The following is a 17,589-nucleotide window of genomic DNA, read 5'->3' as shown; positions in this document are numbered from 1 at the left end:
CGGCGGACGCACAGACCAAAGATGGCCACGCTAGCTCCGCCCCTTCTTGCTACAGACGAAAACGTAATCTATTTTGTGGATAGCCCTCGTATATAAATGCAATGCAACATTTATATATCACTTTTGTCCTATGATAGCCCAAACTAGTCTGCACAAGAAGCTACAAGACCTTTTGATACAAGCATAAGGATCCCACTTCTTAAATGGCTCTTACACAGATGTATAGGCAATTGTACAAAAAGAAAAAAGCAAACATGTAAACACTAAGAATTTCATCAAGGAAAAGTGTGGCAATTTAAATCTATTTTTGGAGCTTTGTACATTTTTGTACAAAGTTTAATTAATTATTGGGGTATATTGAGTCAATTAAAGTTATATGTCTTTGGAAGTACCAAAATTTTGATTTAGATACTTAGGTTTTAACTACAAATCAACAAACAAAACACACATACACTCTCTTGGAAGACTTCCATCACTTCAAATTTGAAACAAGTCTCTGAACATTTGAGATATAATATTGTTGAGCAAAAGCTGTACGAGTTGATCTTTCTTATAGGGTTTTTGGAGCCCTGGTGGTGCAGTGGTTAGAATGCATTATTGCAGGCAAACTCTGCTCATAGCCTGGAATTCGATTCTGGTGGGCTCAAAATTGACTCAGACTTTCATTATTCCAAAGTTGGTAAAATGAGGACCCAGATTGTTGGAGGCAATTTGCTGACATTTGTAAACTTCTCAGAGAGTGTTGTAAAGCACTTTGGGGCGGTATAAATCTAAATGCTATTGCTATTATACAACAGATCAGCATTTCTCCATCATTAGACAAGAAATTAGCAGATCTGTGCAAATCTTTAAAAGTTTTATTGTATACGTTAAATGAAACAAAAATGAAATGAAGATTTTTGTAAAGCAATATGTCCTCCTTGCTTCTAAAAATGAAATACATACATAATTTCATTTCTCTCCTGGGGCCTCCTCCAGCAGTTCCAGTAACTGGAAGAATATTTTATATATGCTCTCTGCATGGGTTGAAGTTTCTGGCTAGGGGAATAGTCAGCCAAGGCTTCAGGATGACATGAGTTGCCTCCTTAAAAGAATTACTTCAGTATTTGACTTGGTGAGAAAACGTTATCAAAACAAACTAAGTCTTCGCAAATCTAGAAATTAACCTTGAAAACAAAAACAGTAAATGCAAACTTACTTGCTCAATGACATAAAATGCAAATTGCAAACGTTGGCGTTGTAGCATTGGAATAAGATGTCTAAAGAGAACCGGCAAATGTTCAAAACGATTGCGGAATGGAATAAGAATAGCCACCTACAAGGAGAGAGATCATGAGCTCTTCTAAGATCTAGCAAGCAACCTAAGCTATCAATATTGGATAAGGAAAGATGTAAACCTGACATGGATATTATTTTTGTAAGTAAAATTCTTGTATCCTTAAGAGTGGGAATTAGCTTGCCTAAATGTTCTTTTCTTGCAAAATTCTGTTCAAATACATTACAATAAAATTAAAATTAATTTATTTTAGCCTAATAAGATTGCAGAGACCAAGCGTGTGTCAACACTTCTGATTTAGAGGTGAAATGGGCTCAATCATTTCAGTCCTTGTAAACAAATCTCATTGCCTGTTAATACTAAATATTATATTATAATTAATAACATTTAAATCTGTGGCTTCAGGGCTTTGTTCTTGAACTTGCATTGCATTAAAATATAACATTGAATCTCAAGACAGATCCCTAATTTTATTTTTAATATTCCAAGGATCAGTTCTTGAAGTGAGATTTCCAAAGTGGAGAAATCAGTAGTGCTAGAAACTCTGCTTACAACTTGGGTGCGAGACACACTAACAATATTAGCTAGCTGTGTAATAAAATATTTGCAAGCAAACAACTAAGCTCAGAAAGCACTAAGAACTTTACTGTACAGATATTCTTGTCTATTATAACAGCTACCAAAATAAAAATCCCTGAATTACAAGGCCAACAGCTTATATAAAAACATTTCAATAGAAAAATATAATCCCTTTATGTTGCATATAACAAATTCAGGGTTTGAGATGGTATAGCATTATTATTCCCTTTCTGTAACTTACCTTCCAGTGCGGCAAGCAGTCTCTAGGCTTCCAGTGGCCTCCTAATTTGATAGTAGGGTCTTGAGAGAAAAACTGGTGGATCTCATCCATACTGATTTCACTCATATTTACATCAATTGGCCCCTCTGTGTATGTAAATAGCAGAAAATCAGAAGCAGCAAGCACAGCTCTAAAATACATTTTGCAATATCTCCTTATTGTATTATGCATTTTGTTGTTATACTACTGTTATTGCTATCTTGCAATCAATTGTAATTTTCAGAATTAATTACCCCTTTACTATTTTAATCAAAGTACTAAACCAATAAATTTACTTAAACCTACAGATTATCAGGAGATACCATGCCCTTGCAAATAAAATTTGAAGGGTTACTAGATTATTGATAGTACAAGAATTAGATGATATAAGAATTAGAAGACTCTTACATTCAAGGAGTACTTGGGTATGCCAGATAGTCTACATGTTACGATTGTAATGGAGATGCCTATTGCAGTAATAAGTCAATGCCATCATTAAGCAAGGAACATGTGATTGTCTTGTTCAACGATTGCTGGCTTGGCTTTTCCAGGCGCAGTCACTAGATGATTTACACAGATCTTCAAAGAAAGGGACAATAGAGGTCTCTTCTCCTCTCTATGTACAGAACTGGCCAGAGGGAAAAAAGCTCAGATCCCAATGATCCGAGCTTCTTTTCTTCAGCCCAGCATTTCTCCTCTCTGCCATGTGATAGAAAGTTAAAAAGTCTTTCTCCCTAGCTCAGGGCAGGAGAGGAGGTGGTGTGCTGCACGGAGAAGCAAAGCACTCCAAGCTTCATTTCTCCATGCAGCGCACTGCTACCCAGAGAAATGAAGTGACTTGCAACCTTTCCGGCTGGTTTCCCTGTTGGCTTTCCAAGGATTGCAAATGGTGGTCACATGATCGTGGAGGGCTTGGCAACCTGTCATAAGTGCGAATGGTTTGCCAAGAACCCAGATAATAAACACATAACCATGGGGGAGATGCAATGGCCATAACTTTTGAGCATCGGTCAAAAGTCTCTTAGTTTAGAACAGAATAGAATAGAATAGGGGAGGGGAGGATGGAATGGAATGGTATGGAATAGAATAGAATAGAATAGGGGAGGGGAGAATGGAATGGAATGGAATGGAATGGAATGGAATAGAATAGAATAGAATAGAATAGAATAGAATAGGGGAGGGGAGGATGGAATGGAATGGAATGGAATGGAATGGAATGGAATGGAATAGAATAGAATAGAATAGAATAGAATAGAATAGAATAGAATAGGGGAGGGGAGGATGGAATGGAATGGAATGGAATGGAATGGAATAGAATAGAATAGAATAGAATAGAATAGAATAGAATAGAATAGAATAGAATAGAATAGAATATTGGCCAAGTGTGATTGGACACATAACAAATTTTTCTCTAGTGCATAAACTCTCAGATCATGCACTGTTTAGCACCATTGTGGTTGCTGAAAAAATGGTTATGAAGTTGAGGATTACTGTATGTAATGTATACTTCATTTGGAAGAATAACCAAGTACAGTTACTTCTAGATGCATAATATGTAACAATACCACATTCTTACCGTACTACTGAGTATGAAGAAAGGAAGCACATAAACACCACATAAAACAAATCTGTGTGCTTGGATTTACCAAACTTGATGGAGAGCAATTGCTACTTATGATGGGTGACAATAATTTTACTAATCTTCATTATCCTTCACCAATATAATCAGCAGCTTATTCCTAAATTTAGAGCACAGAAACTCAGCAAACACTGTTGAAGCATGAATCTTTCAAGTATGTGCACTTGTAATGCTTCACTGGATATACCAGCCTTTAGAAACAGTAGAACGGAATTCAACATTTTAGGATAATCCTGTTTAAGATTCAGACCATACGTTTCAGACATTACAGGCAGTCCACACTTAATGATGGTACCTGGGACTGGAATTTCTGCCACTAAGCAATGTGGCACATAGAGTAACAACACAGAACCACACTGCTAAACAATGGAAATTCTAGCACTTTTGATCATCATTGTTAAGCAAATCCAGTGCCATTCTTAAGTGCAAAATCACATGGTTGTCACTTGTGACACCTTCAGGTCTCTCCATTGACTTTGCTTGTAGAAAGCCAGCAAAGGAGATTACAAATGGTGATCACATGACTGCAGGGACATTAATCATCATAAATAATGGGAGCCAGTCCTATGTGTGCTCTACCCGTAATGCTTGAAATGTATGGCCTGAACCTTCACATAAGCTTGAACAGTCATTAACAAATAAACATTACGCTTAAACAATCTATATTCTTTTAGGTGTTCATGTATCACCTTTATGAATATCTAAGAAGAGTCTCCATGTGCCTATGGTGGATAATAAAGTGTTTTTGATTACTATAACCTACTTTTAAATATGAGAGTAGTTCCAATGTATACGTGATAAATAATGTGGTAAAGGGTCTTTATTTCTGCCCCATCCCTAGTTGAGAAAATCTGGACATGAATGAAGTAAGCAGATTTTATTTTATTGTTCAATAATAAACAAAATATTGTCTGGACCATGTAAAGCCATGAAGGGATGCTTCACTCAAGGGATATTCAATAGAACATCCTTTTTGAATCTGTTTTGCTAAGCAACAGAACCTGCTCAAAGAAAAATAGTTATCTTTCTTCACTTGGTGCCAATTCAGTGATTTATCCAGCATTTCAAGAAGTGGCTTATGTACAGTCTGGAAGTGTTAGCTGAAGCCTTGATGTAGTATAAAGCAATTCAAGGAAATAAGCAGTGGTTTCTTCCATGATATAAACTTAGTTCAGCAATCTACTTATTACATGAATAATTAAATAAGGTTTCAGAAAGTTTATTTCTGGCTGGAATATGACTTATATATGTGAGCATATAACTGGAAAGGAGGAAGACTGATTATGTAAATCGTAATAAAACTTACTCATAGAAGGAAACCTCTCAGGGCAAGTATGATTTGGAAAATAGGTAAAATCTTCAGGAAGGAAAGTTGTTGTTTGAAGAAAGTTTTCACTGTGATTCAAATCAAGAGGATAATCTGATGGAAGAGTAAGAAAGTAAGACTGTTATTCAAAAGTATTTCATTATTTACTATTGCTAGTCAAGTCATTCCATTTATTTGTCTAAATATCTTTAGTATGCAACATAAACAATAACTTTCATGATTTCATCATTACGAAATGAAATTTCCTCCCAAAGAAAAAAGAGAAAGAAAATAAATTCCAGAATTAATGCATTAAATACCTATGAAGCCAGTAAGATACTGATAGTTGTATCAATACATCATTTTATTAATTTTATTCATTTGAGGAATTCCTAATGTTTATCTTAGGATTTGCCATGCTGTGCTCATATTTTATATGTCAACAGTACCATGAAAGCAACATTTGGATTTTTAGTATATAAAATGGACAGCAAAAGCAGGCAGAATTATGGACACTTAATTCAACTGAAGTATCTGATAGTGGCTATAAAATATTAGCTGACCTATCTCTTTTGATAAAGAAGCCATTCTTCTTTCAAACCAGATTTTCATTAAGAAACAAGATTTTAGTTCATTAATACAGCACCTGCACAATGGATTTAAAGTTTAAACTCTGATGTTTCCAAATAGGGCTGGAAAAAACCTCTTAATGTCCTGGGCAGGCACTGTATAGTATTCTGAACTAGACAAAATTATCAAACATAATAAGACCGTTTCTTGATGTTTCTGACTGCATGTTTAGAAGAGTCTGAAATGCATCAACACAAATGAAACTCAAACAAACTATCTACCCACACTTCCATTAGCTACAGCAGTGATCCCCAACCTTTTTGACGCCGCGGCCCGGTACCGGCATCAGCTGGGCGCCGCGGCCCGGTACCAGCATCAGCTGGGCGCCGCCATCTTTTTGATGAAAAGTGCTTCCGGTGACCTCACCGGAAGCACGTTTCATCAAAAAGATGGCGGCGCTAGCGCTTGGTGAGCTTTTCCGGTAGAAATGGCTTTCTACCCGGAAAAGCTCACCGAGCGTGCGCCGCCATCTTTTTGATGAAAACGTGCTTCCGTGAGGTCACCGAAGCACTTTTTCATCAAAAAGATGGCGGCGCAGCAAGCGCTGCCCAGTAGGAGTTGTTCCACGGACCGGGACCGGTCCGCGGACCGGTGGTTGGGGACCCCTGAGCTACAGTATACTGTTAAGACCTTAACACTGATTTAAGAGGAACAGGTTGATCCTCAGGATCAGCGATACATTTTCCCACTTCTAATATCCATTGGTTGGATATTTAATCTGGGCCCATTTAAATTTATATATTACAACATACCTTTATTTATGATTAATTTATTTCATTTTTACAATAGCATATACCAGTGATGGCTAACCTTTTCGGAACCAAGTGCCCAAAGGGTGCACGTGCACATCCCCAAAAATGCACGCGTGCCCTGTGCGTGTGTCCCACCCCTGCGCCGACCCTGTGCATGCGCACACAACCCCCATGTGTGTGCCCTGCCTCCCGCACATGGGCACGTGACCCCTGCGTGCGTCCCCCCCATATGTGCGGCAGAGACCCAAAGACAGCTGGCTGGCAGGAGGCACGCATGCACGGCAGAGGTGAGCTGGGGCGACGGCTCTGCATGCCACCTCTGGCACACGTGCCATAGGTTTGCCATCACGGGCATATGTCAATTACTTTGCAAGGCCCTGTGCAAGTAAAACATAAAAATAATAACATAATAACCAAAATAAGTAACAGGTATCAAATCAAAACTAAGAGGGATGTTTATCTTTTCAACAACTTCAACCTATCTGCTGAAAACCAAACAAAACAGAAAACCCTCTTCACTTCAGAAGAAAGAGAATACCAATGATCCAGAGTAGCCATAGGGAAAGCCTGGCTCTATGTTGTCGTTATTTACGACAAACGTGAACAAATTTTCCAGCTAGCTGCAGTTATTTACATAACTGTTTTTAAAATGTCTTAGGTGATATAAAATGCCTTATCTTTCATAGTACTGAAGATGAATATTTTTTGTTTTGACCTAACATATCAAATCTATGAAGACATGCAGACTAAAGTACAATAAAAAGATTCTAATTGTTTTTTCCCCCAAATTTAAATTGTCCTCTATTTTTTTTCAACAAGGTCACAGTGGAGTTCAGCTATCAGAATGTGTAATAATTGCAGCAGGATGCTCATATTTCACCGTGAAGGAGGCCAACATGACACTGAAATTAGGCAATACAAGGCACTCCATTAGTATCTAGATTAGCAAGGTGATTCTGCTTACATGTTACTGTCATAGCAACATATATATTCTCATCAGTAACAAACCACTAATTCCTTTTTTCTGCCTTTTTTCTTAATTTTTATGATAGCTACACTTTGTATAGATCTGAACAGTGCATATTAAGACAACTAGAATATCAACTCATGAATTTCCTTGATATAAAACGTATTACTCACAATGCTCATTTTTTAATTTTACCATTTCTCTTCTACTGAAACTATTGTGGCTTTCTTATAAATGAACCTGTTAATGTTCATGTGACAATATGCTGATTTTCATGAGAAAATTACATTCAAAAATAAAGACGGTTGTGAATGAGTTCAGAGGCTGCATAGCTCTCTAAATACAATGAAATGTCCAGTAAATATATGAGATCATAAATTCAAATCTTCACATCTTTTTTTTTCCTTTTTGTTGAATTAACTGCTACAGGGTCTTAAATTAATTTCAAAATTGCTCTAAGATAAAAGTAAAAATTATTAGGGAGGAAAGAATGAAGAATAAAATTATTTGGCTGGTACTATTGTATTATCAGCAGTAAAAGTACATAAATTAAGATGCTCTTTCCATAGATACCTTAAACGTTTCTTTCATATAGAAACTATGACTGCACCCTTCATGTACATTTTTATCATTTTTTAAATTTCAGATGGAACAAGGGAACTACTGAAGAGGAATTGTTTCAAACAGATGAAAGATACAATTTGAATGGTGTATCCTAGCAATACATTTGGGAATTTTTACTCCATATCAACTTGCAGAGTGTTTTTTTTTCTAACTATCTCAGGAAAATACTTTAAGAAATGGAAAAAATTAAAATTTACAAAGAAGATAAGATTAGCTGGGAAATCTGAAAAAAAAAGCTGTGATTTCAAAGGCAATGTTATCTATTTTGATGCCTTCAGAAGCCACAAACCTTGCAAAAGAAATTAGAAATGATTTCCTGTTTCCCTGGGTGTAGTTTCTTTTATAAGGAAATCGAATGACGTTATTGTGAGATGGTACCAAGAAAATGAGCAGTGCATTTTACAATGAATAATAATTCAAGAAACACATGTGAGCACAAGAGACTGTTTCTACGAAAACATGCTTACTTATTTTAGGATGAAATATCATGGACGGATACATTAGTGCAACACAACATCCCAGCTAATAACATTTCCACAACCAAGCATAAATTATTTTGACATATAACATTTTATATTTAAAAGTGAAGCTAGAGCAGGAAACAAGAGCAGAAAACTGCGCCTGCAGTACAAATGAGCCAGTAACATGTAATTTAATATTTATGGAGATTCTCAGACATCCAGGTCATGGTTGTCTCAAAGGTGCTATTTAAAAACTTTGTCTGATGCACTGTTCTCTCTAGTCAAGCCATTGTATCATTTATAGTAGCATTACAGGTATAACCAGATGTTTTTTATATGTTAACATTCAGAATGATTTTAAAGTCCTTGCTTCAAGCTACAACAGTAGTTTTTATGTGTTTTATATCTTTCCTACAGTATACTACTGTTTTCCTATTTCTCTCTCTTTTTTTACATTAGTATTTATGTAATTTCACCCAGAGAATTTGGCTATTGGGTGGGTTAGAAGTAAAAGCTTAGTGTTCAAGTGGTGTTGAAAGTAAAATTCAAAAATTAAAACAAAGTACTCTTTTTAAAAGCCATGACTACTTAAGTATATGATTTTTATGGCTTCCCATATAATTGGATTATGATCTGATTATGATCCACCCACATAACTAAAGGCTGGAACAAAGTACTGTGCATATGTAGAAGTTGGTTGTGCTAAATATAAACATCTACATTTCCAAAGTTGGTTACTACTCCAATGGAAAATTTCCTACATTTTGTATCAGGGATCTCATAGTCACACCATCTAAGCCAGCTGAAAAGCGAGAAACACTAAACAAGCTAGGACTTTTGCTGTTCTTATTAAATAGCTGAGGAGTAATAAAGCCAATGCAAATTTTCAAAGAAATTGTGGTGTCTTCCACTTCAGGTTATCAGCTGCACTTCTACTTCTAAAGCAATGATCAAAGGCATCTGGTTATGTGTCTGGATCCATTTCAGTCAGGATTCAGAACCTAAAGGACAGAAACTGCATGGACTGTGATTTTAGCAGGCATGATATTCCGCTCTGGAAAAAAAATCGGGCCGGACAAAAGAGACCCCCCCCCGTGTTGCACGGAGGCTGGTCTGTGGCTGGCCCAGCTCCCTTTTCCTGCCGCTCAGCGGCCTCCGCCGCACCGCCCGGCTCCGCTCAGGTATCCGGCTGGGGCTGTCAGGAGTTGCTACCGCCGGCGCAGTTTACGCGGCTCCAGTCCGCTGTGCCTCGGGAAGGAAAGGCAAAACCAGGAGCCGCTGCTGCCGTTGCAAGCGCCGCGGCTCTTCCTTTTTGCCTTTCCTTCCTGAGGCAACGCGGACTGGAGCCGCGCGGAGCCGCGCCAGCAACTCCTGACTCGGGCCTCCGAGGGGAGGGGAAGGAGGAGAAGAAGGGGTGGGGGGAAAGGAGGGGGCGATTCCAAAAAAAATCGGAATTCCAATTTTAATCGGAAGAATATCATGCCTGTTTTAGATGACCTCTGGCATGGACAGGATGGGGGTAGTGCATCCATCCTTGCCATACAGGACCTCTCAGTGGCTTTCAATACCATTTACCATATTCTTCTGGATCGGCTGAGAGGATTACAAATGGGCAGCATGGTGCCGTCTTTCCTTCCTTTAGGACCTTAGTGATGATTAGGGAGAATTCCCTCCCTTGCTCCCCCCACTGTGCGGTGGCACAGGATTCGGCGCTGTGTCCTTTCCTTTCATCTACATGAGACCCCTGTGTGAACTCATTTGTTGCTATGGGGTGAGATGTCATCAGCATTCTGAGATACTCAAATATAGATCTCTACCTCTAGTGAACAAGATGATGCTATGAATTATCTTATCCCAGGGTCTGGAGGCTGCAAGGTTCTGGTTAAGGAACAACAGGCTTCAGCTGAAACTGCTTTGGATTTGAGGTAGACTGGTTTCACTAAGTCATCTTTGCTTGTGACTGGGGTTGCATTGCCCCATTCAGGCTCAGTGCATAAACCTGGGATCCTCCTTGAGTCAAGATTCCTGCTTGATGAGCAACTGGCAGCCATGACTAGGAAGACCTTTGTACAGCTTTGTCTTGGGCACGGATTGCACATGCTCGAGAACTGGCATGCCTTGTTTACAATCACTCATGCCCTAGGGATTTTCAGACTGGACTACTGCAATGCACTCGGCATTGGATTGCCCTTGAAGAGTATCCAGAAGCTTCAGCTAATACAAAATGCAGCAACACGGGCAGTTATGTGTACTCCTAGAACAGAGCATGTTATACCTCTGCTCTGTGATCTGCACTGGCTGCCAGCTTGCTTCCAGGTACAAGTCAAGGTGTTGAACTGGATCCTTCATGACATGGAACTGTGATATATGACAGATTACCTCTCCCCAGTTATATCAGCCTGCCCTATTAGATCTGGCAGTGAGGTCATGTTGCTGATCCCACCAGCTGGAGAACTACGTCCCAGGAGATGTGCCTTCTCTGTATAGCTAGCTTACCTAACCTCCTTTCCTCCATAATTAGATTACCCACTTCCCTTCTGGTATTCCAAAAGGCCTGATCAGAAGTGGTATTCAGCAGGTTCTGACCAGTTCTGGAGAACCGGTAGCGGAAATTCTGAGTAGTTCACAGAACTGGCAAGTACCACCTCTGACTGGAGATTTTACAGTATCCTTCCCCTGCCACGCCCACCAAGCCATGCCCAGAGAACAGGTAGTAAAAAAATTTAAATCCCACCACATACCAGAGTCATTTCCAGTGCTGTTCCTCTTGGCATAGGCACTGCGGACCACCTGTTCATAAACCTGCGCTCCTATTGTTCTCATATTTTCACGAATCATGATACCTTGGGCTTGCATCATGAAGAGGTAGGTGTTCACTGTAAGGAAACAAAGATAAGACTAGTTATAGTCTTCTGAAAAAGAGAATGAATTCTGAAGTATTTCAGAAACCGCTCTTCCTTCTACCAATATTTTAGAAAGTTCTTATCGTGCAATTGAAATATTTTAAAATAAATTTAAAATATATTTACTTATATTCTAGTAATAGTTCTAGAAATTTATATTCCAAATCATTCCAAAACAAAAGAATACTAAGAAACATACACATTATTTTGTTATATTTAGTTCCCATCTTTTCTCCTCTTGTTTATTTAATCTTATAACTTGAATCTGTGGGATACTTTCAGCTGAGATGCACTAATTAATCTAAATTTACTAAGTAACTTTCCACAGTTGAAGCATCCCAACCATTGCAACTGGTAAGTTCTTGTGAATGTAAGAGCACAGATCATTTATTAAAACATCAGTAGTTACCCTTTTGCATATGAAGTCCATTCATTTTCTACTTAATACAACTGCTATTGTTGCTTCAGTTCTCTACCTAAAATTTCCATTTATTACTTCTGAAATCCAGAGAGACAACAACTTTTTATTTTAATAAGCTAATTTAAATTTTACAAAAGCAATCTTTTTACCAGCTTCTAATCTGGGTATTTTTAAAAAGTGCAAGCAAATGTAAAATCTATCAGATTTGGGGAAGGTGGGCTATTAGCATGAACACATTAGTTTTAACTTGAAAACATATACAGTATTAAGTATGTTAATATGTATGTTTGAGCTCTTTTGAACTTTCTAGAAATGTTCCTCATTTAAATTATAAAGAGGCATTGTGATATTGAAAGATGCCCATTTTGAAGTTAGAACTCATTCTGAGAAATTATTACTGAAGTTCTAGAAAATGATTATTGAACATAAAAGAGGATAAGATGTAAAAATATTAACAAAGGGCTAGGGAAATAACTTAAAAAAGATCAAAATACTGAAAAGAGGTCAAAGCATAGAGAAGGAAGAATACAAGAACCTGAACTCAGCTATTTGGTTCAGTAACCTGCTGCATGTCAAGAGCTTGTTATGCTTGGTAATAATAAAGACTGACATATGCTGGTATCAGGAAGCTCTAAATCTCAATGTTTATCAGCTTATTTGTACAGACAGAACTGAAGTTGGGCTATTTGAGCTACTGCCCTTATATTCAATTACATTTTCTAAAGTACAGAAAACCCAACTCAGAAAAAAAAAACTACCTGTAACTATCTGTTAGATCCAATAATATATAATTTTCAATATTTAAAATGATTCTAGGTCAGTTGGAAGTACTTCTAACATTAAGGAACCTGTAACAAACAGCATACTCATTCTTACAGATATAAACCTTCAGCCATAAACCAATACATACTTAAGTTATTTGGCCAAATCATCCTAATCTGCCTGGATGCTCATCTGGTAATAGGCAAAATACCATCTCCACTGGATTACTACTATTCAAACAGGTATTGGGGCATCTCAAATCTGTATGCATAGTTAATGGATTATTTATTCTTAAAAGGCAAACATCCACTATCATAAATAGCTTATACAACTCTTCTCAGCTTCAAAAGCATTTTACCTAGAAGCCATTTAAGAAATGGAAATTTCTTGCACACAAAGTTGAGTGAAGTTCTTGTTTATACAATTATGATTATAGTTGGAGAGAAAAAGTAAACGTTACTGCTTTGAACGCTAGCATGGCAAATTGGAGGAAAAGCTTATGGGAAAAAGGCAAACACTAACTTCTACCACCCTTCTGTAATGAACATGCACCAAGAAAGCTTCCTTGGTTTTGAATATCTAATTATTGTGATGGTCTGGGGCATGGCACAAAGGCAACACAGTCACATAAGTAAGAAGAGTTCCTTTAATACCTCCGACTTTGCCCCCCAAAGTCCAGGTTATGTTCAGTTAGAGAAAAAACTCTCCCAAGAACAGTCTTTAAGTGGAGGAAATTCAGTCCGGTTGTGTTGATTGTGCAAGATGGGGGTGGGGTGGGGCTGGATCAAATTGGACATGCAAATCTCTGAAGTTGTGCGGATAGCTGCACTGAAACATACAAGACCTTGTTTGTTAAATTGGGCTCTACGGATCTGCTGGGACTGCCTGGGCTTGGGGTGTGTGAGGGGACCTATCTCCTGGATGCATTGTTACCCTTCTTGGCTGCTATGTATTTAATTTTTGTCATTGTCATTGTTCTCAATTTTACTTTTAGTATTATTCACACCACCCAGAGTCACCAGCTGAGATGAGTGGCTATAAAAATTGATTAAATAAATTTCAAAAACTATGATGTCCACTTGCCTTCAGAATGACATTTCAGAGCTTTCAGACTGTTACCTATATTGCTAGCATGATACAGAAACTGCCGAATGATTTAAAAATTGTATACTTTGATAGATACAGCAGCTTGCAATGTTTTCTTTTTAAATCAGGCAATTAGTATTGGTACACGTATACAATTACACACACATACCTGCATATCAAGCCTGTCTCACAATAAACAGAAATGTTGAACACTGAATGATGGACCATTAATTTCATGTATTTTTAAATGATGTTTTGTCTGTTGTAATCACCAGCATTCTTTCCTGATATTCTTTATTAAAAGTCATCCCATCATATGGTAAATACTTATAAGCTATTGCTTTTTAATAATAAGATCTGTAGATTTTTTTCAAACAAGACAATAAACTCATCTTTATGTGCAGCACAAGTTCATTAACGCTCTAGTTAGTGAAATTAATTCCATCTGTATAATGTTGGTATGTTAAAAAAATCATTTAATTAGGATTTCTGTTAGGATTAAAAATCATTTAATTAGGATTCTGTTAGGATTTCTGTTTAAAACCACACATGTGAACCATTATTTTATAGTTCTATTAGCCGCCTTGAGTTGCCATGTGCGAATAGGCGGCAATATAAATTTCCTAAATAAATTTCAGAATTTCAATCTAAAAAAATGTTTGCTAGAAATGGCTAGAACAATGCTAAAATGTGTATTTAGATATACAAAAGGTGGCAACTATCAAAAAAATCTGCAACTTTCTTACATTTCAGTAATGGTTGAATAGATATTTCAGGAAAAAATACAGAGCAGCAGACTCTTGCATCAATGATGTCAGAGAAGAGGGGGGAAAACATCTGGTAGATGAAAAGTTTTTGCATCAATGGAATGACAGCACTTGTTTCCACCCTATTATCAGATGCTTGGCTTCTATTTTTGCTGAATTATTCCATTAGATATTTGATGTAATTAAAAAAACCCGCTAAAAAGATAAGCTGATAATGCTATCTAGTTGATATATTGAATACCCTGAAGCAGAGGTGAACTGAAGTCAGAGTGAACTGACAAAACACAGGTTCTCTGCTTCGCCAAAAACTTTTAATTACAAAAGCAGTTTGCTAACCAATAATGGAAATCAGAACGCAAAGCAGAAAGATGCTTACAATGATTTTATTATTTGCTTTGCAATACCATGGGCATTTAATAATACGGATAAAAGGCAAAACCTAATATTGATTTTGAACAGGAGTGGATTGTGGTTTTGGCCTTACATTTATTCATTTATTACATTTTGAGGCAGCCCATTTTAAAAAACAAACAAACTCTTGGTTGAATACATAATTTAAAAGAAACATGACTTTCTGTACAAAACCACATTAATCACCTTCCCAACAAAAACAAATAATTGCCAGGGGTTCCTTAAAATACCCCAGATCTGAGAACAAAGCCAAGACTTCAAGAACATTTGAAGGAAATCCTGATACCAAGAATGCGCATCTAGTAGCTCACTTGGACCTAACCAGTCAGACCAACTCTGAACAAAACTCAGTGATTTAGTCTTCTAGCTAGTGTATTTTTTCCCTAATAATTTTTTTTAGAGTTTAAGGATATGTTTACAGATATAAAGTGATTTATCCATGTACTAAGGCTGTATTACTATTAGCCTTCTCATCTTTCCTATTATCTTCTTCTATCGGTATCTTATATCACTTTGTTGTTTGTATGTACACTGAGAGCTTATGCACCCAACACAAATTCATAGTGTACCCAATCACACTTGGCCAATAAAGAATATTTTGTTGTTGTTAGTTGCGAAGTTGTGTCTGACCCATCGCGACTCCATGGACAACGTTCCTCCAGGCTTTCCTGTCCTCTACCATCTTCATTTAAGCTCATGCCTACTGCTTCAGTGACTATATCAGCCACCTCATTCTATTCTAAAGATAATAAAAGACTAATACAAAGAAAAATGTAAAAAGTAAAGAAAAAAGAAATGCAAGGATATAGAAAAAATAAAACAAATAAGACTATATCTATGTGTATATATGTGTGTGTGTGTGAACACAATACAGAAGCCTGATGATGGCAGATGAGATTCTGCCGAAACGTTGCTACAACTTTAATGACGTGGGAAAATACCCAAACAAAGCTGAGTACTATATATATCTTTGTAGGTCTAGGTGTGTTCGGGGTCTTTTCCCGTGTAAGATTAAGAGTATCTTGGCGACGTTTCAGTGAGGTCCCACTCGCCATCCTCAGGCTGGTGCTTTCGGCTTCATGCCAGTGCAAGCAGTGTGTGATCGGAGCTGCCGTCTCTCTATAAATACTGGTGGTGGGGGTTGGTGTGCTGGGCTGGTTGGCTGTGCTGCTGCCTCTTGATTGGTTGATGGAGTTGATGTTGGTATAATGGGCTGTACCCGTGAAAATCTATGAATATATATATATATATATATATATATATATATATATATATATATATATATATATATATATATAAATAAATAAAATGTTTTCTTAAGTTTTCGCGGTACTTACATGTATGGTGTTCGGCTTGGTTCGGGTATTTTCCCACGTCATTGTAGTTCTTTTAAAGTTGTAGCAACGTTTCAGCAGAATCTCATCTGCCATCATCAGGCTTCTGTATTGTGTCCGTCTGTGGGTCAGACTTTTACAGTGGTTTCAGATTTAAATTTGGGGCAGCCTATTGCTGTGCCAGAATGGTTTATATATATATATATATATATATATATATATATATATATATATATATATATATATATATATATATATATATATATATATATATATATATAAGCTTCAGCTTTGTTCGGTATTTTCCCACGTCATTATAGTTGTGCTTGGTCTTTTTTGGTCTTTTTTCAATCTCTATGGCTTCTCTGATGAACCCTAGCCACAGAATCATCAGAGAAGCCATAGAGATTGAAAAAAGACCTGAAAGCATGAATAGAAGAGATGATTCCACCAGGCTGTCAAACATTTGGAAGCCTGCACTCACAAACAAAAAAATCTCCACACCACAAGCCAGGCAAACACCTGGGCACAAACAGATCCCCCCTGATACCTCCAGCTCAAACACACCCCAACCAGGCACCCAGATGAAACCCAGCTTCCTAACTAATGATAGCCGTCCATTTACCCAAAGCCAAGCTGCACTAAAGGCCTCCAATAAAGTAACACAATGCTGCCAGCCAATCAAGATACAAAAAGAGCCAAAAAACAGACAGAAGATATTAGAGACCCCAATCAAGCAGAACACAGCAAACTCCGAGACCAATAAACACAGACCAAGACTCCCAACCAATCAGGATGAAGAAAAAACCATTCTGGCACAGCAATAGGCTGCCCCAAATTTAAATCTGAAACCACTGTAAAAGTCTGACTCACAGACGAACACTATACAGAAGCCTGATGATGGCAGATGAGATTCTGCTGAAACGTTGCTACAACTTTAAAAGAACAACTACAATGACGTGGAAAAATACCCGAACAAAGCTGAATGCCATACATATATATATATATATATAAACAAACAAACCCTGACTGAATAAGTCCACTTTAAATTCTTGATTTTTAATCATGTCAAATTATGTCCAACAAGCTGGTTCCTTATCATTTTCTCTTCTCTCAGGAACAGCTTTACTAATTTAACATGTCCATTTTGTAAATCTAAGATAAGGTTTTCCAAGTCACACTTGATTTATTTGTATTTATTTAATTAAGACTAAGATACTTTCATTTGAAAATCCACTATGACATCTTTTTCCATATCATTTTTATAATCTATCTTATTTTTTTAAAAAAATTCCAAATCCATATTCAAAATCAGCCTCAGTGTATTTTATTTAATAAAATCATTTTTCTCCTATATCCTCTAATAGTAGTAGGCAATCTTGTAAGCAATTTTTGCATACACTGCTCCCAAA

General features: G+C 37.1%; 1 protein-coding gene across 1 annotated transcript in view; it reads right to left on the bottom strand.

Annotated features, from left to right (window-relative positions):
• The window catches only part of B4GALT5 (beta-1,4-galactosyltransferase 5), a 48,640-nt gene that overhangs the window by 12,122 nt on the left and 18,929 nt on the right, over positions 1-17,589 (bottom strand). The window contains exons 2-5 of the mRNA XM_026664987.2: positions 11,235-11,369; positions 5,060-5,173; positions 2,097-2,221; positions 1,199-1,315 (exon numbers count right to left, since the gene is read on the bottom strand). Coding sequence (XP_026520772.1) covers positions 1,199-1,315; positions 2,097-2,221; positions 5,060-5,173; positions 11,235-11,369 — 491 coding nt within the window. The remainder of the gene's footprint in view (positions 1-1,198; positions 1,316-2,096; positions 2,222-5,059; positions 5,174-11,234; positions 11,370-17,589) is intronic.

Source organism: Notechis scutatus, chromosome 3, assembly GCF_049901735.1.
Source record: "Notechis scutatus isolate UNSWTSFEM ecotype Mainland chromosome 3, rNotScu1.2, whole genome shotgun sequence".
NCBI lineage: Eukaryota > Metazoa > Chordata > Lepidosauria > Squamata > Elapidae > Notechis > Notechis scutatus.
Note: the sequence above shows the minus strand (reverse complement) of the source record. Positions and strands in the feature narration are given on the sequence as shown.